The following is a 21951-nucleotide window of genomic DNA, read 5'->3' on the forward strand; positions in this document are numbered from 1 at the left end:
GATGAGAGCACCCCTCCAGCTAGGATGGAGTCCGTCACTCCTCAGCAGGTCAGTCTTGGTCCTGTTTGTGGGTGAGTCCCAGAAAGAGGGCCAATTATCTACAAATTCTATCTTTTGGGAGGGGCAGAAAACAGTTTTCAACCAGCGATTGAGTTGTGAGACTCTGCTGTAGAGATCATCACTCCCCCTAACTGGGAGGGGGCCAGAGACAGTTACTCGATGCCGACACATCTTTCTAGCTGATTTACACGCAATACAGTTTGTATTACAGCCTGATTAATCAGACTAGCAAAATGTTGGACACTGTAATGTAGATGAAATTAATCCGAACATGATATGGGTTGTGACATTTGACTTTCAAGCAGGTAGAATAACTTCATGTGATCTAGATGTTGCATCACTTGCTACAAGCTGATGTTGACACACACGCATGAGTGGAAAACTAATTCTCACATGGCACCCTGATATCTATTAGTTAAAGCTGTGATTATGTTATGAGCCTCTAGGCTGTTATTATCAGGAATCCCGAATACATTTAGTTGAAGACAGTGTATTTCCCAGAACACACACAGACCACCAGACCAGGTACCACTGGAATCAAATAGACTTGTCTGCATGGCTGTGGTCCCTCTGACTCTCTATTATATTCCTGTTCATGGATATGAGAGGAACGAGCTAGTAAAGTAGAGGACGCTTCTGCCAGAGATGGGCATTAGAAACTGAGAGACTGCATTAAACACACAAGTATCTTTACAAATAGAATCATTACAAACGCAGAGAGGGGCATTACAAACAGACGCAGCATTAAGGCGACCGTATACTAGGTTTGGTTTGCTCTTAGCAGAACTCAGCTAAGCGACGCGAACGTCTGTGCCTCACCTACTCACGTAAAAAGACATTACCTTAAAAAGATATGACCGTTTGTCCCACTGTAGTAACATACAGTAACATTTACACAAAATAGCAAGAATCAAACTAAGATAAAATCAATTAATCTCTCGTTAATTTTGAAGTTTTTGCAGAGGAGGTCGGAGTCGCGCAATTTCACATCTATCAAATATGTTTGGTGCCGTATTTCTCAAGTGAAGAAATGTGCTTAAACTTAATCGTATGTCGTTGAATGACAAATACTTAATTGAAGAGTCCCCTACTGTTGACCAATACTGACGATAGCCCGTAGACGTCGGCTTGCCTCGAGAAATTGTACCTGCTCTAAAACACCAGTATTTTTCATCCTGTAGCTTATGTTTTCAGCACTTTTTATTTCCATGACTGATCAAAACACATTTTTATGCTCTTGTCTCTCTGCAGCAGACATATCGTGAGCAATATGTTCAGAACGTCAAACTGCAATACAATCGCAGTATTTAATCGCAATACCAGTGCCTAAAATGTACTTTTTGTTCCACCAGCCACTGTGGCAGGTGGGGGGGGGGGGGTATTTTTCGTCATAATTGCATTAAAAAAACATGCTCATGCTTTTTAATGTTTCAACAACAAAACATGTATTAAGTAATGTGGTATATCTGTAAATCTAATAAAACATTTTTTTACTTGTCTTTTTACCAAAATATAAAGGCTGGAGGTTACCGTGGTAACGAGCCGTGAGGTGAGTGATCTGACTCGGGCGTCGCTTCACTATCATTTAAAGCAGCAGACTCCAAACTAACGTTGAAAAACATCTGAGCTTGTGAACAATACTATATGAAAAGTCAAACACGAGGACATAGTCTCACTTTGTAGACTTTATAGTAAATTAGACCCAAGTTTATGCCTGTGCGCAGCGCCTCCAAAAATGAATATATCCGCACTTTACTGTGTTGCTGCGTGAGGTGGGATATAGGATTTGTATTTCTTTGTGCGCACAAAGAAATACGAATCCTGTATCTCACCTCACACAGCAACACTGCCCGGGAGGAGAGCTATTTACTCCGAGTAAAGTGTTGATTCTCCCGCTGCCTCCCTTTCAGCATTGCACATTTACTGCCAATGTTCCACCTCAAAGTTTGCATTTCATCTTCTCATTTAACTTCTCTATGTATTGCCAACTGTTACGTGCGGCGCACTTTATATATCGGGGCAGATAATTTGAAAGATTCATCTCTCCTACTGACAGCATTGTTGCCTTAGATATTCAGCTAGGCTATATCAAGCTCCAGTACAACATTAGTGAATTTTAATGAGCATCTATCTAGCCTTATTACTGTTATGAAATGCAAAGTGTGTGGGCTGTTCTACGTTCACTTTTACGATTTTGTAGTTGGTGAACAAACAGCCATGGGAAATTCTCCCATGGTAACAGGAGGCATTTGAACTCTGATTCACTCCTTGTCCTTGTTTTTTTGTTCTTTGTTACAAAGGTTGCGCTTGAGTAAACAGCGACTTGAATCCCAGACAAGTTTATTTCAACTCTAGAGGGAGGAAAATATGTGATCGGAAACAGTTATGTGAATACTGTATGTTACATGGGTAGTGTGTGTCACTGTGTGCATTATGTTCGTGCGCACTACAGATGTGTGTGTTCCTATAACAAAGACCTTGTTCTGACTTCTAAGGCCCCCACTACTTTGTTCCCAGACCCAGTAGCAAGGCACCGTGCCTGTTAGTGGAAAAACAGTTGGTCACAAGACCTTGCTGTAGCATTCATTAGCACTTTTCCACGCTACCCAGAAACACATCCTTCTTCAACTCCTCCTCCACTACGGCTTGTGGCTCAGAGACGCTGTAGAGAAACTCTAGACTTGCTACCACATTGTACCTGTAAGTAGGTTTGTAATCAGCTGCGTCTTTGAGAATTCCAGCTTGTAGGACTAGCTAGTTTTTCCAGTTTATTTTGTATTCTATCCCTCAAATGCTGAAGTTCACAGTTACCTAATACAAGGAGTCATTGCCTGAAGCCTAATGGTCTCACACAGCAAGTTATGTTCTCTTTCATCCTGTGCTAACAGTTGTCCTTATTTCCCTACAGACTTCTTGTCGAGAGTACAGCTGATCAAGAACATTGATGACCATCTGCTGAGAGCCTCTGACAGTGGCCTTGTTTAGTGACGTGCTGCTTCCACCCGTCTCCATCCTTCTACCCCGGTCTCCAGTCCTGCACCGGTCTCCAGTCCTTCACCCTCTACTTTGTTCTTGTCTCCACTTCATCTTTCTGTCCTCAATCCCTCCACCCTGGTCTCTGCCTCAACCCTCCACCTTATTCCTACCCTCCCCGAACCATCACCATGGGGGCTGAGAAAGACACAGACACCATTTTGACTGGCTCCATGCGTATGAAGCAGGAAATCTCCCTGCTCCATGGGGTCTGCCTCATTGTGGGAAGCATGATCGGCTCAGGCATCTTCATCTCCCCCAAAGGGGTGCTCTTCTACACAGGCTCCTTCGGCCTGTCCCTGGTGGTGTGGGCCATCGGCGGGGTCTTCTCTGTTTTCGGGGCCCTGTGCTACGCCGAGCTGGGAACCACCATCCGCAAGTCTGGGGCCAGCTATGCCTACATCCTGGAGTCCTTTGGTGGCTTTGCGGCTTTCATTAGGTGAGATTCCACTTAAAAACATTGTTTTTTTACAGGTTGGTCTCATTGAGAAACTATATTGCAAAAGAGACCTTTATGTAAAGTGCTTCGAGTATCTAGAAAAGCTCTCTATTTATATCCTCATGAATTTCTTATTTTGAATTATCAGGCTGTGGTCGTCCCTGATGATCGTGGAGCCAGCAGGCCAGGCTGTCATAGCCCTCACCTTCTCCAACTACCTGGTGCAGCCCTTCTACCCCACGTGCTCAGCCCCCTACGATGCTGTGAAACTCATAGCAGCAGCCATCATCAGTAAGATAAGCTGAGCTCACTTTTCCTCCCTCTGCCTGTTTTGAAATAAGGAGATACTAAAATCTAATTTTATGGAATATCTACATAGGTGTACAGAGGCCCATGTGTTCCAATGGCACGTTGTGTTAGCTAATCCAAGTTTATAATTTAAATGGCTAATTGATCATTAGAAAACCCTTTTGCAATTGTTAGCACAGCTGTAAACTGTTGTGTTGATTTTAAAGGAGCAATAGAACTGGCCAGCTTTAGACTAGTTGAGTATCTAGAGCATCAGCATTTGTGGGTTCGATTAAGACTTTATTTTCAAACTCGTCAGTCTATACTTGTTCTGAGAAATGAAGACTATTCCATGTGAGAAATTGCCAAGAGACTGAAGCTCTTGTACAACGCTGTGTACTACTCCCTTTGAAAAACGCAAACAGGCTCTAACCAGAATAGAAAGAGGAGTGGGAGGCCCTGGTACACAACTGAGCAAGAGGATAAGTACATTAGTTTGAGAAACGGACGCCTCACAAGTCCTCAACTGGCAGCTTCATTAAATAGTACCTGCAGAACACCAGTCTCAACATCGACAGTGAAGAGGCGACTCCGGGATGGTGGCCTTCTAGGCAGAGTTGCAAAGAAAAAGCCTTATCTTAGACTGGCCAATAAAAGATTAAGATGGGCAAAAGAACAGACATTGAACAGAGGAACTCTGCCTAGAAGGCCAGCATCCCGGACAAATTCATGTCGTAACCAGGGCCTAAAATTGTATTTTTGGTCCAACAGCCACTGGCAGTTAGATGGAAAATTTATCAGCCAAAATATTAGTTTCCTGGTAAAATTACACCAACAAAACAGAAATCGATGAGCATGCTCATGTATCTAAAACAATAAATGTATTGCTAATAAGAAGTAATGTAGTGTTTAATTTCATTTTTTGTCTTTTAATTAAAATACAAGTGTCTCACATGCTTCAAAAGCCTATAATCTTGCTAATCCAACTGCGTTGTCATATTAAAAAAAAAAAAAAAAAAAAAAATTGCGAAAGAATACGCTGCAATTATCTGAGCACAGACCCCCATATCAAACTACTTATTCAACCAATACTTGCGTAACAAAATCACATATTGCATTGAAATAAATAGTTTACCTTTGAAGATCTTGCTCTGGTTGCAATCCCAAGGCTCATTGTTACACAATGAATGGTCTTTTGTTCGGTTAAATCAAATTTTTTATAGCCTAACACGAAACATTTTGTGACCGCTTATCTCGTTGAATTTCGTGTCATTCAATTTGACGTAACATCCAACGTAAAATAGACAGACTTTCCCTGACTTTATCCAGTCATGTTTGGTTTCCTTGCAATCAACTGTTTGTTGGTTGTGTTACAAAACTTGATGGGTCATTTTGCGGGACGTATTGACCTGGAAAAACCGATTGGAAGACAAGTGACGAGCCCATTGTGCACCAATTATATGACCACTGTCTCGTTGATTGACTGTATTTTAACCCAATGACCACTGATCGTCTTGAAATCTAGCTGGGTAGATAGCCAATGAGCAGAGGTAAACTGCAATATCCCATGGTTCTTTGTAAGAAAAACCTTTCCATTGAATGCTGGCGTAAGGACCGTTATTTCTCCATTGCCAATTCAACCGTGAAGGAGCGACGCTTATTACGACACAGCAGTATTTCGGTGACTTGTATCTTCAGCTGTTTATTTATCCAACATCATGGCGAATAAGTCAAGGAAAGCTAATTATAAGACTAGATATACGAATGGAGAAACAGTTTTAGAGGAAATTGATAGTGAATGTGAGACAGATCTGCTTTTTGAAGACTCCATTAGCTCTCATTGCTTTGATTCTGAAACTGAAGCATATTTTTTTGAACGGAGAGGACATTGTTTGACTGGTAAGTTGCTCTCATGCTAATGCCGTTGTTTGAAATTAATATAAAATATTATTTGTTATTGTTTTTACATTTTATTTGTAATATATACAGATGTAATGAAATGGGTAAAGTACAAGTTAGCTAGCCATTGTGAGTGAGGGTCTGTTTGTATGAGAACGACCATAGCCTATGTCTGTGTGTGTATGTATGTATGTGTATATATATATATATATCACTGCTCAAAAAAATAAAGGGAACACTAAAATAACACATCCTAGCTCTGAATGAATGAAATATTCTTAAATACTTTTTTCTTTACATAGTTGAATGTGCTGACAACAAAATCACACAAATTATCAATGGAAATCAAATGTATCAACCCATGGAGGTCTGGATTTGGAGTCACAATCAAAATTAAAGTGGAAAACCACACCACAGGCTGATACAACTTTGATGTAATGTCCTTACAACAAGTCAAAATAAGGCTCGGTAGTGTGTGTGGCCTCCACGTGCCTGTATGACCTCCCTACAAAGCCTGGGCATGCTACTTATGAGGTGGCGGATGGTCTCCTGAGGGATCTCCTCCCAGACCTGGACTAAAGCATCCGCCAACTCCTGGACAGTCTGTGGTGCAATGTGGAGTTGGTGGATGGAGCGAGACATGATGTCCCAGATGTGCTCAATTGGATTCCGGTCTGGGGAACGGGCGGGCCAGTCCATAGCATTAATGCCTTCCTTTTGCAGGAACTGCTGACACTCCAGCCACATGAGGTCTAGCATTGTCTTGCATTAGGAGGAACCCAGGGCCAACCGCACCAGCATATGGTCTCACAAGAGGTCTGAGGATCTCATCTTAGTACCTAATGGCAGTCAGGCTACCTCTGGCGAGCACATGGAGGGCTGTGCGGCCCCCCAAAGAAATGCCACCCCACACCATGACTGACCCACCGCCAAACCGGTCATGCTGGAGGATGTTGCAGGCAGCAGAACGTTCTCCACGGCGTCTCCAGACTCTTGTCACGTCTGTCACATGTGCTCAGTGTGAACCTGCTTTCATCTGTGAAGAGCACAGGGCGCCAGTGGCGAATTTGCCAATCTTGGTGTTCTCTGGCAAATGCCAAATGTCCTGCACGGTGTTGGGCTGTAAGCACAACCCCCACCTGTGGACGTCGGGCCCTCATACCACCCTCATGGAGTCTGTTTCTGACTGTTTGAGCAGACACATGCACATTTGTGGCCTGCTGGAGGTCATTTTGCAGGGCTCTGGCAGTGCTCCTCCTTGCACAAAGGCGGAGGTAGCGGTCCTGCTGTTGGGTTGTTGCCCTCCTACGGCCTCCTCCACGTCTCCTGATGTACTGGCCTGTCTCCTAGTAGCGCCTCCATGCTCTGGACACTACGCTGACAGACACAGCAAACCTTCTTGCCACAGCTCGCATTGATGTGCCATCCTGGATGAGCTGCACTACCTGAGCCACTTGTGTGGGTTGTGAACTCAGTCTCATGCTACCACTAGAGTGAAAGCACCGTCAGCATTCAAAAGTGACCAAAACATCAGCCAGGAAGCATAGGAACTGAGAAGTGGTCTGTGGTTACCACCTGCAGAACCACTCCTTTATTGGGGGTGTCTTGCTAATTGCCTATAATTTCTACCTGTCTATTCCATTTGCACAACAGCATGTGACATTTATTGTCAATCAGTGTTGCTTCCTAAGTGGACAGTTTGAGTTCACAGAAGTGTGACTTGGAGTTATGTTGTGGTGTTTTTAAGTGTTCCCTTTATTTTTTTTATAGCTATATACATCTTAACACAGCCAGCATGCTTCCTCCAATCAGTCTACATTAGAGGGAGCATCAAGGACCTTGCTGTCTACAGCACCACTGCACCAAGCCCTGTCCCTTCTGCTCCTGGGCCAAAAGGGCACAGCATGGAGGTGTTGCTGTGTTTGCAAGATGAAGTCTCCCATCACATGCTCAGTGACCCTCTGCTTTACATCAGAAAGAGACTGCTATGGCATCTGGCATCAGCAGCAGAATATTGTCTAGAGTTTTGGCAAAGTTGGTGGGGTTATATGGAAAAGTGGGTGGGGGCTAGGGTCAGTATGTTATATCTGGAGTACTCTTCCTGTCTTATCTGGTGTCTTGTGTGAATTTAAGTCTGCTCTCTTTCTTTCTCTCGGAGGACCTGAGCCCTTGGACCATGCTTCAGGACTACCTGCAATGATGACTCCTTGCTGTCCCCAGTCCACCCGGTCTTGCTGCTGTTCCAGTTTCAACTGTTCTGCCTGTGGCTATGGAACCCTAAACTGTTCATTTTTACTCTTGATGTGCTGTCCTGTTGCACCCTCTACAATCACTGTGATCTCCACCCAGCACAGCCTGAAGAGGACTGGCCACCCCTCATAGCCTGGTCCCTCTCTAGGTTTCTTCCTAGGTTTTTGCCTTTCTAGGGAGTTTTTCCTAGCCACCGTGCTTCTACACCTGCATTGCTTGCTGTTTGAGGTTTTAGGTTGGGGCTATATAAATAGATATAAATACCATTTTGGTATTTTGTATATAGTTATACTTGTGTGGGACACCTGGGTGACTTCATGATAAATGTCATGTAGCACACATTTTGGAAGTTATCATTCTGAAACAAGTACTGTTGCCCTCTTATATTTTTTGCTGAAATTGTCCCCATCATCTTATCTGTATGTTTGTTTTATCTTGTTCATTTTAAAGATGAAATAAAAATAAAAAATGTATGTTTTTTTTCATTGTTTTATCTAAACCAGGTCTATTGTGTTATTCTCCTACATTCAATTCACATTTACACAAACTTCAGAGTTCTTTCAAATGGTACCAAGAATATGCATATACCATGGCTGTCAGCCAATCAAATCAAAGTTTATTTGTCACGTGCTCCGAATACAACAGGTGTAGGTAGACCTTACAGGCTCGAACCAATAGTTCAAAAAAAGTATTAGGTGAACAATAGGTAAGTAAAGAAATAAAAAACAACAGTAAAAAGACAGGCTATATACAGTAGCGAGGCTACATAGACACCGGTTAGTCAGGCTGATCGAGGTAGTATGTAGATATGGTTAAAGTGACTATGCATATGATGAACAGAGAGTAGCAGTAGCGTGAAAGAGTGAGTGGTGGTTGGGACACCATGCAGATAACCCGGTTAGCTAATGTGCGGGAGCACTGGTTGGTCGGCCCAATTGAGGTAGTATGTACATGAATGTATAGTTAAAGTGACTATGCATATATGATAAACAGAGAGTGGCAGGAGCTTAAGAGGAGGGGAGGCACACAATGCAAATAGTCCGAGTAGCCATTTAATTACCTGTTCAGGAATCCTATGGCTTGGGGGTAAAAACTGTTGAGAAGCCTTTTTGTCCTAGACTTGGCACTCCGGTACCGCTTGCCATGCGGTAGTAGAGAGAACAGTCTATGGCTGAGGTCTCTGACAATTTTTAGTGCCTTCCTCTGACACTGCCTGGTGTAGAGTTCCTGGATGGCAGGCAGCTTTACCCCAGTGATGTACTGTGCAGTATGCACAACCTTCTGTAGTGCCTTGCGGTCAGAGGCCGAGCAGTTGCCGTGCTCTCGATGTTGCAGCTGTAGAACCTTTTGAGGATCTCAGGACCCATGCCAAGTCTTTCTAGTTTCCTGAGGGGGAAGTGGCCTTGTCGTGCCCTCTTCACGACTGTCTTGGTGTGTTTGGACCATTCTAGTTTGTTGTTGATGTGGACACCAAGGAACTTGAAGCTCTCAACCTGCTCCACTACAACCCCGTCGATGAGAATGGGGGCGTGCTCGGTCCTCCTTTTCCTGTAGTCCACAATAATCTCCTTAGCCTTGGTTACGTTGAGGGATAGATTGTTATTCTGGCACCACCCGGCCAAGTCTCTGACTTCCTCCCTATAGGCTGTGTCGTCGTTGTCGGTGATCAGGCCTACCACTGTCATCTGCATACTTAATGATGGTGTTGGAGTCATGCCTGGCCATGCAGTCGTGAGTGGGAGTACAGGAGGGGACTGAGCACGCACCCCTGGGGAGCTCCAGTGTTGAGGATCAGCATGGCAGATGTGTTGCTACCTACCCTGATCATCTGGGGGCGGCCCGTCATGAAGTCCAGGATCCAGTTGCAGAGGGAGGTGTTTAGTCCCAGGTTCCTTAGATTAGTGATGAGCTTTGAGGGTACTATGGTGTTGAATGCTGAGTTGTAGTCAATGAATAGCATTCTCACATAAGTGTTCCTTTTGTCCAGGTGGGAAAGGGCAGTGTGGAGTGTAATAGAGATTTCATCATCCGTGGATCTGTTTGGGCGGTATGCAAATTGGAGTGCGTCTAGGGTTTCTGGGATAATGGTGTTGTGGGAAATTACCAACCTTTGAAAGCACTTCATGGCTACAGAAAATGTCAGTGAAGACACCTGCCAATTGGTCAGCACATGCCCGGAGCACATGTCCTGGTAATCCATCTGGCCCTGCGGCCTTGTGTATGTTGACCTGTTTAAAGGTCTTACTCACGTCTGCTATGGAGAGTGTGATCACACAGTCATCCGGAACAGCTGATGCACTCATGCATGCCTCAGTGTTGCTTGCCTCGAAGTGAGCATAGAAGTGATTTAGCTAATCAGGTAGGCTCGTGTCACTGGGCAGCTCGCGACTGTGCATCCCTTTGTAGTTTGTAATAGTTTGCAAGCCCTGCCACATAAGACAAGCATCGGAGCCTGTGTAGTATGATTCAATCTTAGCCCTGTATTGACGCTTTGCCTGTTTGATGGTTCGTCGCAGGGCATAGCAGGATTTCTTGTAAGCTTCCAGGCTAGAGTCCTGCACCTTGAATGCGGCAGCTCTACCCTCTACCCTTGTAATCCATGGCTTCTGGTTGGGGTATGTACGTACAGTCACTGTGGGGACGATGTCCTCGATGCACTTATTGATAAAGCCAGTGACTGATGTGGTGTACTCCTCAATGCCGTCGAATAATCCCAGAACATGCTCCAGTCTGTGATAGCAAAACAGTCCTGTAGTTTAGCATCTGCTTCATCTGACCACTTTTTTATAGACCGAGTCACTGGTGCATCCTGCTTTAATTTTCGCTTGTAAGCAGGAATCAGGAGGATAGAGTTGTGGTCGGATTTACCAAATGGAGGGAGAGCTTTGTACGCGTCTTTGTGTGGAGTACAGGTGATCTAGAATTTATTTTCCCTCTGGTTGCACATTTAACATGTTGATGGTAATTTGGAAGAAATGATTTAAGTTTTCCTGCATTAAACTCTCCGGCCACTAGGAGCACCGCCTCTGGTTCCTGTTTGCTTATTTCCTTATACAGCTGACTTAGTGCGGTCTTAGTGCCATCATGTGTCTGTGGTGGTAAATAAACAGCCACGAAAAGTATAGCTGAGAACTCTCTAGGCAAGTAGTGTTGCCTGCAATTTATGACAATATACTCTACTTCAGGCAAGCAAAATCTAGAGATTTCCTTAGATTTCGTGCACCAGCTGTTTACAAATATGCACAGACCGCCCCCCCCCTCGTGTGCTGTTCTATCCTGCCGGTGCAGCGTGTATCCCGCTAGCTGGATATCCAGATCGTCATTCAGCCACGATTCCGTGAAACATAGGATATTACAGTTTTGGATGTCCCGTTGGTAGGATATTCGTGATCGTACCTCGTCTAGTTTATTATCCAATGATTGCACGTTGGCGAGTAGTATTGATGGTAACGGCAGATTTCCCACACACGCCTTTTCCGGGCCCTGACCAGGCATCCGGCTCTTTGTCCTCTGTACCTGTGTCGCTTCCTCTTGCAAATAACGTGGATGTCGGCCCTGCCGGGTGTTTGGAGAATGTCTTGTTTGTTGAAGAAAAAATCTTTGTCTAATCCGAGGTGAGTGTTCGCTGTCCTGATATCCAGAAGCTAATTTTGCTGTAAAATACGGTTGCAGAAACATTATGTACAAAATAAGTTACAAATAACGCAAAAAAAAACATAACAGCACAATTGGTTGGATGCCCGTAATTCTTCCGGCGCCATTTTACAATCAGCATTCAGGGCTCAAACCACCCAGTTTATGAAGACAAAATAAGGATCGCTATTCAAACTACAGTGCCGTGAAAATGTATTTGCCCCCTTTCTGATTTTCTGATTTTTTTTCTTCTTAATTATCAGCTCCTAAACCAAAACCTAATATTAGATAAAGGGATCTTGAGTTTACAAATAGCAAAACATTTATACTTTTTAAATTTATTTAACAAAGTTATGCAGCACCCAATTCCCCTGTGTGAAAAAGTTATTGCCCCTTTACACTCAATAACTGGTTGTGCCACCTTTAACTGCAGTGACTGGATGACTGCAACCAAATGTGTCCTGTAGTTGTTGATCAGTCTCTCACATCACTGTGTTGTAATTTTGGCAAACTTGTATGCAGAACTGCTATAACTCAGTGACATTTGTGGGTTTTCAAGCATGAACTGCTCTTTTCAAGTCCTGCCACAACATCTCAATTGGGATTAGGTCGAGGCCATTCCAAAGCTAAAAATGCATTGCTTTTTATATATTTTCATGTAGACTTGATTGTGTGTTTTGGATCATTGTCTTGCTGCATGATCCAGCTGCACCCCAGCTTCAGCTCAGACGGAGGACCTGACATTCTCCTGTAGAATTCTCTGACACAGAGCAGAATTCATGGTTCCTTCTATTAAGACAAGTTGTCCAGGTCCTGAGGCAGCAAAGAATCCCCAAACCATCCGACTACCACCACCATGCTTGACTGTTGGTATGAGGTTCTTTCCAGTGTTTGGTTTTCTCCAGACATAATGGGACCCATCTTGTCCAAAAGGTTGACTCAAGCTTGCCAAAAAACACCTGGATGATCATCAATACTCTTAGAAGGATGTTTTATGGATTGATGAGTCAAAGGTATAACTTTTTGGATGGTATGGGTCCCATTTATGCCCACTGGGGAGCCAGGTCTAGCCCATCAGAATATGTTCTTCCCCACAAAAAGGGCTTTATTACAGATAGAAATACTCCAGTTTCATCAGCTGTCTGGGTGTCTGGTCTCAGACGGTCCCGCAGGTGAAGAAGTCTGATATGAATCGTTCCTAAACCATTGGTTTACATCAGTTTGAAATGGAATTTACCTGAACCAACCCTGGTTTGAAACACTTGCTTTGGAGTTGCTTACAGAGAGTGGTCTGCTACATTCCTCTTCCTCCTCTCCCACTCTAGGTCTCCTGACGTGTGTGAACTGTATGAAGGTGAAGTGGGGGGCCATTCTCCAGGTGGTCTCTACAGTAGCCAAGGTACTGGCCCTCATTGTCATCATCATTGCTGGGATGATCAAGCTGGGACAAGGTACAGTATGGCATCTGGCTAGGGACACAACCCACCTGTCCCTAATGTCAGTGTGCTGGCCTATTCATGATAGAGCTTCACTTGCTGACCAGGTGTGAGTGTGAGTTTTTTGAAGTTGGTAGTGGATGAGATGAGTCCCCCTTACAATGTAAAGAGCATTGAAAACTAGCAAAAGAGCTTTGATATTTAACTCAATTATTTAATCCATTACAATTATTTAATCTATTATATCTAATTCATTATGTGATCCCTGGCCTCTGTCTGTAGGCCAGACGCAGAACTTTGAGGATTTGTTTAAGGGTTCTAAAGTGAACCCTGGGGACATGGCCCTGGCTCTGTACGCTGCGCTCTACTCCTACTCGGGCTGGGACGCACTCAACTTCATCACCGAGGAGATCAAGAACCCGAAGAGGTGAGGCAATCTGTCATGATGTTTATATTTATTTTAATTTTGGAAAGAAATAGTGCTACTGTATACCCCGGTATGGCATAGGGTTGGGTGGTACTGTTCCTATGTTCCACCAGCTCTGCACTGCCAGTCCTCTCTTGACCCGTCTTAGTCTGACTCTTGTTATATATAGACAAGGAATGTATGCCCGGCACTGGCCATCTGGTTCCTGTCAAGGTTTCTCTCTCCCCGCAAAGTTTGTCCTTGTATTTTTATCAATTTCTTTATCCATTCCTACCAGGAACCTCCCATTGGCAATAGGGATCTCCATGCCCATCGTCACAGTGATCTACATTCTGACCAATATAGCTTACTACACCGTTATGGATGCTGGCACCGTGCTGGCCAGTGATGCTGTGGCTATGGTGAGTTCTACTCTGCTCTGGATTTGAGGTTGTGTGGGGTTTAATGTTGAGCGATTGGTGCATTTTGAGGTCGGATTAGATCATTTAAAACATTAAATGAGTTATGAAATAATGACATGAGAATGATTTTATAGCTTTTTAATGGAGATTCCAAAGCCCAAAATAGTGAACGTTCAATTGCTGAAAAAATGACATTATCTTCTCAGTTCCACATTGGGTAGATGTCAATAGAAAAAGGAAATGACATTGTCTTCTCAGTTCCACATTAGGTAGATGTCAATAGAAAAAGGAAATGACATTGTCTTCTCAGTTCCACATTAGGTAGATGTCAATAGAAAAAGGAAATGACATTGTCTTCTCAGTTCCACATTGGGTAGATGTCAATAGAAAAAGGAAATGACATTGTCTTCTCAGTTTCACATTGGGTAGATGTCAATAGAAAAAGGAAATGACATTGTCTTCTCAGTTTCACATTGGGTAGATGTCAATAGAAAAAGGAAATGACATTGTCTTCTCAGTTCCACATTGGGTAGATGTCAATAGAAAAAGGAAATGACATTGTCTTCTCAGTTTCACATTGGGTAGATGTCAATAGAAAAAGGAAATGACATTGTCTTCTCAGTTTCACATTGGGTAGATGTCAATAGAAAAAGGAAATGACATTGTCTTCTCAGTTTCACATTGGGTAGATGTCAATAGAAAAAGGAAATGACATTGTCTTCTCAGTTCCACATTGGGTAGATGTCAATAGAAAAAGGAAATGACATTGTCTTCTCAGTTCCACATTGGGTAGATGTCAATAGAAAAAGGAAATGACATTGTCTTCTCAGTTTCACATTGGGTAGATGTCAATAGAAAAAGGAAATGACATTGTCTTCTCAGTTCCACATTGGGTAGATGTCAATAGAAAAATGAAATGACATTGTCTTCTCAGTTCCACATTGGGTAGATGTCAATAGAAAAAGGAAATGACATTGTCTTCTCAGTTTCACATTGGGTAGATGTCAATAGAAAAGGAAATGACATTGTCTTCTCAGTTCCACATTGGGTAGATGTCAATAGAAAAAGGAAATGACATTGTCTTCTCAGTTCCACATTGGGTAGATGTCAATAGAAAAAGGAAATGACATTGTCTTCTCAGTTTCACATTGGGTAGATGTCAATAGAAAAAGGAAATGACATTGTCTTCTCAGTTCCACATTGGGTAGATGTCAATAGAAAAAGGAAATGACATTGTCTTCTCAGTTCCACATTGGGTAGATGTCAATAGAAAAAGGAAATGACATTGTCTTCTCAGTTCCACATTGGGTAGATGTCAATAGAAAAAGGAAATGACATTGTCTTCTCAGTTTCACATTGGGTAGATGTCAATAGAAAAAGGAAATGACATTGTCTTCTCAGTTCCACATTGGGTAGATGTCAATAGAAAAAGGAAATGACATTGTCTTCTCAGTTCCACATTAGGTAGATGTCAATAGAAAAAGGAAATGACATTGTCTTCTCAGTTCCACATTGGGTAGATGTCAATAGAAAAAGGAAATGACATTGTCTTCTCAGTTCCACATTGGGTAGATGTCAATAGAAAAAGGAAATGACATTGTCTTCTCAGTTCCACATTGGGTAGATGTCAATAGAAAAAGGAAATGACATTGTCTTCTCAGTTCCACATTAGGTAGATGTCAATAGAAAAAGGAAATGACATTGTCTTCTCAGTTCCACATTGGGTAGATGTCAATAGAAAAAGGAAATGACATTGTCTTCTCAGTTCCACATTGGGTAGATGTCAATAGAAAAAGGAAATGACATTGTCTTCTCAGTTCCACATTGGGTAGATGTCAATAGAAAAAGGAAATGACATTGTCTTCTCAGTTCCACATTGGGTAGATGTCAATAGAAAAAGGAAATGACATTGTCTTCTCAGTTTCACATTGGGTAGATGTCAATAGAAAAAGGAAATGACATTGTCTTCTCAGTTTCACATTGGGTAGATGTCAATAGAAAAAGGAAATTACATTGTCTTCTCAGTTTCACATTGGGTAGATGTCAATAGAAAAAGGAAATGACATTGTCTTCTCAGTTCCACATTGGGTAGATGTCAATAGAAAAAGGAAATGACATTGTCTTCTCAGTTTCACATTGGGTAGATGTCAATAGAAAAAGGAAATGACATTGTCTTCTCAGTTTCACATTGGGTAGATGTCAATAGAAAAAGGAAATGACATTGTCTTCTCAGTTTCACATTGGGTAGATGTCAATAGAAAAAGGAAATGACATTGTCTTCTCAGTTCCACATTGGGTAGATGTCAATAGAAAAAGGAAATGACATTGTCTTCTCAGTTCCACATTGGGTAGATGTCAATAGAAAAAGGAAATGACATTGTCTTCTCAGTTTCACATTGGGTAGATGTCAATAGAAAAAGGAAATGACATTGTCTTCTCAGTTTCACATTGGGTAGATGTCAATAGAAAAAGGAAATGACATTGTCTTCTCAGTTCCACATTGGGTAGATGTCAATAGAAAAATGAAATGACATTGTCTTCTCAGTTTCACATTGGGTAGATGTCAATAGAAAAAGGAAATGACATTGTCTTCTCAGTTCCACATTAGGTAGATGTCAATAGAAAAGGAAATGACATTGTCTTGTCAATAGAAAAAGGAAATGACATTGTTTCCACATTGGGTAGATGTCAATAGAAAAAGGAAATGACATTGTCTTCTCAGTTTCACATTGGGTAGATGTCAATAGAAAAAGGAAATGACATTGTCTTCTCAGTTCCACATTGGGTAGATGTCAATGAAAAAGGAAATGACATTCCACATGTCTTCATTGTCTTCAGTTCCACATTGGGTAGATGTCAATAGAAAAAGGAAATGACATTGTCTTCTCAGTTTCACATTGGGTAGATGTCAATAGAAAAAGGAAATGACATTGTCTTCTCAGTTCCACATTGGGTAGATGTCAATAGAAAAAGGAAATGACATTGTCTTCTCAGTTCCACATTGGGTAGATGTCAATAGAAAAAGGAAATGACATTGTCTTCTCAGTTCCACATTGGGTAGATGTCAATAGAAAAAGGAAATGACATTGTCTTCTCAGTTCCACATTGGGTAGATGTCAATAGAAAAAGGAAATGACATTGTCTTCTCAGTTCCACATTGGGTAGATGTCAATAGAAAAAGGAAATGACATTGTCTTCTCAGTTCCACATTAGGTAGATGTCAATAGAAAAAGGAAATGACATTGTCTTCTCAGTTCCACATTGGGTAGATGTCAATAGAAAAAGGAAATTACATTGTCTTCTCAGTTCCACATTGGGTAGATGTCAATAGAAAAAGGAAATTACATTGTCTTCTCAGTTCCACATTGGGTAGATGTCAATAGAAAAAGGAAATTACATTGTCTTCTCAGTTCCACATTGGGTAGATGTCAATAGAAAAAGGAAATGACATTGTCTTCTCAGTTCCACATTGGGTAGATGTCAATAGAAAAAGGAAATGACATTGTCTTCTCAGTTCCACATTAGGTAGATGTCAATAGAAAAAGGAAATGACATTGTCTTCTCAGTTCCACATTGGGTAGATGTCAATAGAAAAAGGAAATGACATTGTCTTCTCAGTTCCACATTGGGTAGATGTCAATAGAAAAAGGAAATGACATTGTCTTCTCAGTTCCACATTGGGTAGATGTCAATAGAAAAAGGAAATGACATTGTCTTCTCAGTTCCACATTGGGTAGATGTCAATAGAAAAAGGAAATGACATTGTCTTCTCAGTTCCACATTGGGTAGATGTCAATAGAAAAAGGAAATGACATTGTCTTCTCAGTTCCACATTGGGTAGATGTCAATAGAAAAAGGAAATGACATTGTCTTCTCAGTTCCACATTGGGTAGATGTCAATAGAAAAAGGAAATGACATTGTCTTCTCAGTTCCACATTGGGTAGATGTCAATAGAAAAAGGAAATGACTCTGAAATAATAAAATATCAGTTGTGTATATTACTTAATTTTTAATTCCTTCGTCATTTTATCTCTGTTCAGGAAGTAGCAGCCAACCATCTAACGTTATCCCTGTGCTCCCTATAGTGCACGGTCTTTGTCATCCTATTTAGCTAGATAGTAGGGATGTGCACGGTTATTCGAATATACGAACTGACGTTAGTATTCAAGTACTGTTGAGTATAAATGCTTTTTCTAAATAAAATGTAAACATCCATGTTACGTACAAGGATTTACCATTATATTTCAAATGATTAATTTAATAAAACAACTTTTCAATATAGTTTTTATGATATGCCACATAAGAAGACCGGTAGCCTTCATGTGTAGGTTGTTTGTTGGCCAATCAAAGTGTAGCAAGTGGAGCGCAAATTCACCAATGCAAGAAGTAATTAGAATTATGTAATTAAAAGTTTGCGAAATGATGAGTAGGCTACAAAGAGCAACCAACAGGTAAGCTGTTTTAGCTGAATGGGTTTGGGGAGATAGCTTACCTAGCTAAAGGTTGCTAGCTTAGTCAAGACAGGCACTGTTATAATGATAAATGGATGATAAATAACATTGGTTGCTACAAGTTAGGTACAGTCATGGTCAAAAGTTTTGACAATGACACAAATATTAATTTCCACAAAGTTTGCTGCTTCAGTGTCTTTAGATATTTTTGTCAGATGTTACTATGGAATACTGAAGTATAATTACAAGCATTTCATAAGTGTCAAAGGCTTTTATTGACAATTACATGAAGTTGATGCAGATTCAATATATGCAGTGTTGACCCTTTTTCAAGACCTCTGCAATCCACCCTGGCATGCTGTCAATTAACTTTTGGGCCACATCCTGACTGATGGCAGCCCATTCTTGCATAATCGATGCTTTGAGTTTGTCAGAATTTGTGGGGTTTGTCTACCTGGTACTTGAGGATTGACCACAAGTTCTCAATGGGATTAAGGTCTGGGGAGTTTCCTGGCCATGGACCCAAAATATCGATGTTTTGTTCCCCGAGCCACTTAGTTATCACTTTTTCCTTGTGGCAAGGTGATCCATCATGCTGGAAAAGGCATTGTTCGTCACCAAACTGTTCCTGGATGGTTGGGAGAAGTTGCTCTCAGAGGATGTGTTGGTACCATTCTATTCATTCATGGTTGTGTTCTTAGGCAAAATTGTGAGTGAGCCCACTCCCTTGGCCGAGAAGCAACCCCACACATGAATGGTCTCAGGATGCTTTACTGTTGGCATGACACAGGACTGATGGTAGCGCTCACCTTGTCTTCTCCGGACAAGCTTTCCAGATGCCCCAAACAATCGGAAAGGGAATTCATCAGAGAAAATGACTTTACCCCAGTCCTCAGCAGTCCAATCCCTGTACCTTTTGCAGAACATCAGTCTGTCCCTGATGTTTTTCCTGGAGAGAAGTGGCTTCTTTGCTGCCCTTCTTGACACCAGGCCATCCTCCAAGTCTTTGCTTCACTGCGTGCAGTTGCACTCACACCTGCCTGCTGCCATTCCTGAGCAAGCACTGTTCTGGTGGTGCCCCGATCCCGCAGCTGAATCTACTTTAGGAGATGGTCCTGGCGCTTGCTGGACTTTCTTGGGCGGCCTGAAGCCTTCTTCACAACAATTGAACCGCTCTCCTTGAAGTTCTTGATGATACGATAAATGGTTGATTTAGGTGCAATCTTACTGGCAGCAATATCCTTGCCTGTGAAGCCCTTTTTGTGCAAAGCAATGATGACGGAACGTGTTTCCTTGCAGGTAACCATGTTTGACAGAGGAAGAACAATGATTCCAAGCACCACCTTCCTCTTGAAGCTTTGGGTGGTTATTCAAACTCAATCAGCATGACAGAGTGATCTCCAGCCTTGTCCTCGTCAACACTCACACCTGTGTTAATGAGAGAATCACTGACATGATGTCAAGCTGGTCCTTTTGTGGCAGGGCTGAAATGCAGTGGAAATGTTTTTTGGGGATTCAGTTCATTTGCATGGCAAAGAGGATCACTCTTCATAACATTCTGGAGTATATGCAAATTGCACCATACAAACTGAGGCAGCAGACTTTGAAAATTAATATTTGTGTCATTCTCAAAACTGTTGACTGTAGTCTTGGCTGTAACATTAGCTGAGTTGCCTTGGCTAACTGAGTCTCCCTCCGTCTGCTTGCAATCTCTTCGGCCTCTCAATAGCTACAATAGAGCCCGAGCGTCTCTCCCTCCTGCAGCAGTGCTCAGGTCAAACACATATTTCACAATTATTCATGATACCATTCGAATAGTGAAATTATTTCTAACCCTCATCGCTAGTAGCTGCAGAGCTGTCTGACCATCATTTTACTAGTTATTCAAAGTACTTCAAAGTATGGCGGGCGTTATTCCGTAGTTTATGATATACCGGTATTGATGCAGGGACCGGTTTGGGATTTTACTTTACCTTCTATACCGGTATTTGAATGTTTGATTTTTTTAACGTGATACGCCATGTGTAGTGTCAATTTTTATAGTTTTACATCGCTACTTGAGTCATCGCTCTCCGCTCTTTCTCTCCGTGTCACTTTCCACAGACCTAGCCCCGCCCCCTGTCACTCAAGGAACGCATCCTCAACCATGAGACACGCGTTCAGTCTGCATGGTGAATGCAGCACATGCAACAAAGTTGATGACGACAATGCCGTGCTTCTTAATGAATATAAATACACTAGCGTTCCATAATGACATTATTCGTTTGTTTCTTACAGCAGCAAAGCAACGTTTTAGCAAGTTGCCCTAAATCCTGTGAGACGCTTACTGTTAGCCGCTAATAGGTAGCTAATAAATGTACTGCGTAAGAGCAAATGTAGCTAGCCTGATAATACCAGTGATGGGGTAGACTTAAACTTAAACCATCATGTTTGCAACAGTATCTTCTAAATCAAAGAGGAATATGCAAAGCAATAATATGTTACCTACATGTAGCTAAGAGAGAACATGCAATGTTTGCCCGTGCATATTGGGTCCCCTAGGAAACACGTATTAACACTTTAGTTCCTACCCTGTCACGATAACTCATCCCTGGCATTTTCATTTGTTGTCATCTCAAACAACACTGTATTCAGTGCCCACTGTTATATTTTAACTATAGAATTAGAACTGTCATTCTATTTACATGATTCCAACAGTTTTACTCTAATTCGCAAGTCAAATTGCATTTGTAACATTTGGTTAAAAATTGCACATATCATGCAGCCCTATGTGGAAATTATTTGTGTAAAAATACTTTCAAGTGCTACTTAAGTTGCTTTTTTTTTGGTATCTGTACTTTACTTGACAACTTTTACTTCACTACATTCCTAAAGAAAATACTGTGCTTTTTACTCCATACATTTCCCTGACACCTAAAAGTACTTGTTACATTTTGAATGCTTAGCAGGACAGGAAAATGGTCCAATTCACGCACTTGTCAAGAGAACATCCCTGGTCATCTACTGCCTCTCTGGAAGACTCGCTAAACACATTCTTTGTTGGTAAATGATGTCTGAGTGTTGGAGTGTGCCCCTGGCTATCCGTAAATAAAATGGTGCCATCTGGTTTGCTTAATATAAGGATTTTGAAATTATTTATACTTTTACTTTTAAGTCTTAATAAGTACATTTGACCAATTATATTTAAAATAAAATAAGTTAACTTTTACTCATGTAGTATTTTACTGGGTCACTTTTTACTTTAGTAAATTTTCTATTAACGTATCTTTACTTTTACTCAAGTATGATATTTGGGTACTTTTCCCACCACTGTAATTGAGTGCAGGAAATGATTATTAGTGCGGAAATATGTTTTGGTTGAATTGAACAGTATAAAACAAGTGGAGAAAGACTAATTGAATGTATGTGTTGCCACACTAGGATCACTCACTACTCATAAAGCAAATGTAGAACTTTTAATATTCAATAACGAAAAATACCGTGATATAATATTTTGGCTATATCACCCAGCCTTACTTTAAAGACTGCTTATGAACAATTACTGTTAATTACACTTTGTAGTGACAGGGTGTATTGATACACCATCCAAAGAAGGCGTCCTTCCTAACTCGGGTTCCGGAGAGGAAGGAAACT

General features: G+C 41.7%; 1 protein-coding gene and 1 long non-coding RNA gene across 3 annotated transcripts in view; both read left to right on the forward strand.

Annotated features, from left to right (window-relative positions):
• Positions 1-21951, forward strand: part of LOC118399579 (Y+L amino acid transporter 2-like) — a 33286-nt gene that overhangs the window by 1858 nt on the left and 9477 nt on the right. Inside the window, exons 2-6 of the mRNA XM_035795768.2 lie at positions 2969-3532; positions 3681-3823; positions 12928-13053; positions 13321-13465; positions 13743-13866. Of these exons, the coding sequence (XP_035651661.1) occupies positions 3225-3532; positions 3681-3823; positions 12928-13053; positions 13321-13465; positions 13743-13866 (846 nt within the window). The 5' untranslated portion in view covers positions 2969-3224. The remainder of the gene's footprint in view (positions 1-2968; positions 3533-3680; positions 3824-12927; positions 13054-13320; positions 13466-13742; positions 13867-21951) is intronic.
• On the forward strand, positions 14298-21118 carry LOC127909922 (uncharacterized). Of its 2 annotated transcripts, XR_008072936.1 has the most exons (4): positions 14298-14499; positions 15331-15486; positions 15539-15746; positions 17392-21118. It is a non-coding gene; the product is annotated as an uncharacterized LOC127909922 (long non-coding RNA). The 2 variants fall into 2 exon arrangements; XR_008072937.1 differs by lacking the exon at positions 15331-15486.

The sequence above is a fragment of the Oncorhynchus keta genome, chromosome 20 (genome assembly GCF_023373465.1).
Source record: "Oncorhynchus keta strain PuntledgeMale-10-30-2019 chromosome 20, Oket_V2, whole genome shotgun sequence".
NCBI lineage: Eukaryota > Metazoa > Chordata > Actinopteri > Salmoniformes > Salmonidae > Oncorhynchus > Oncorhynchus keta.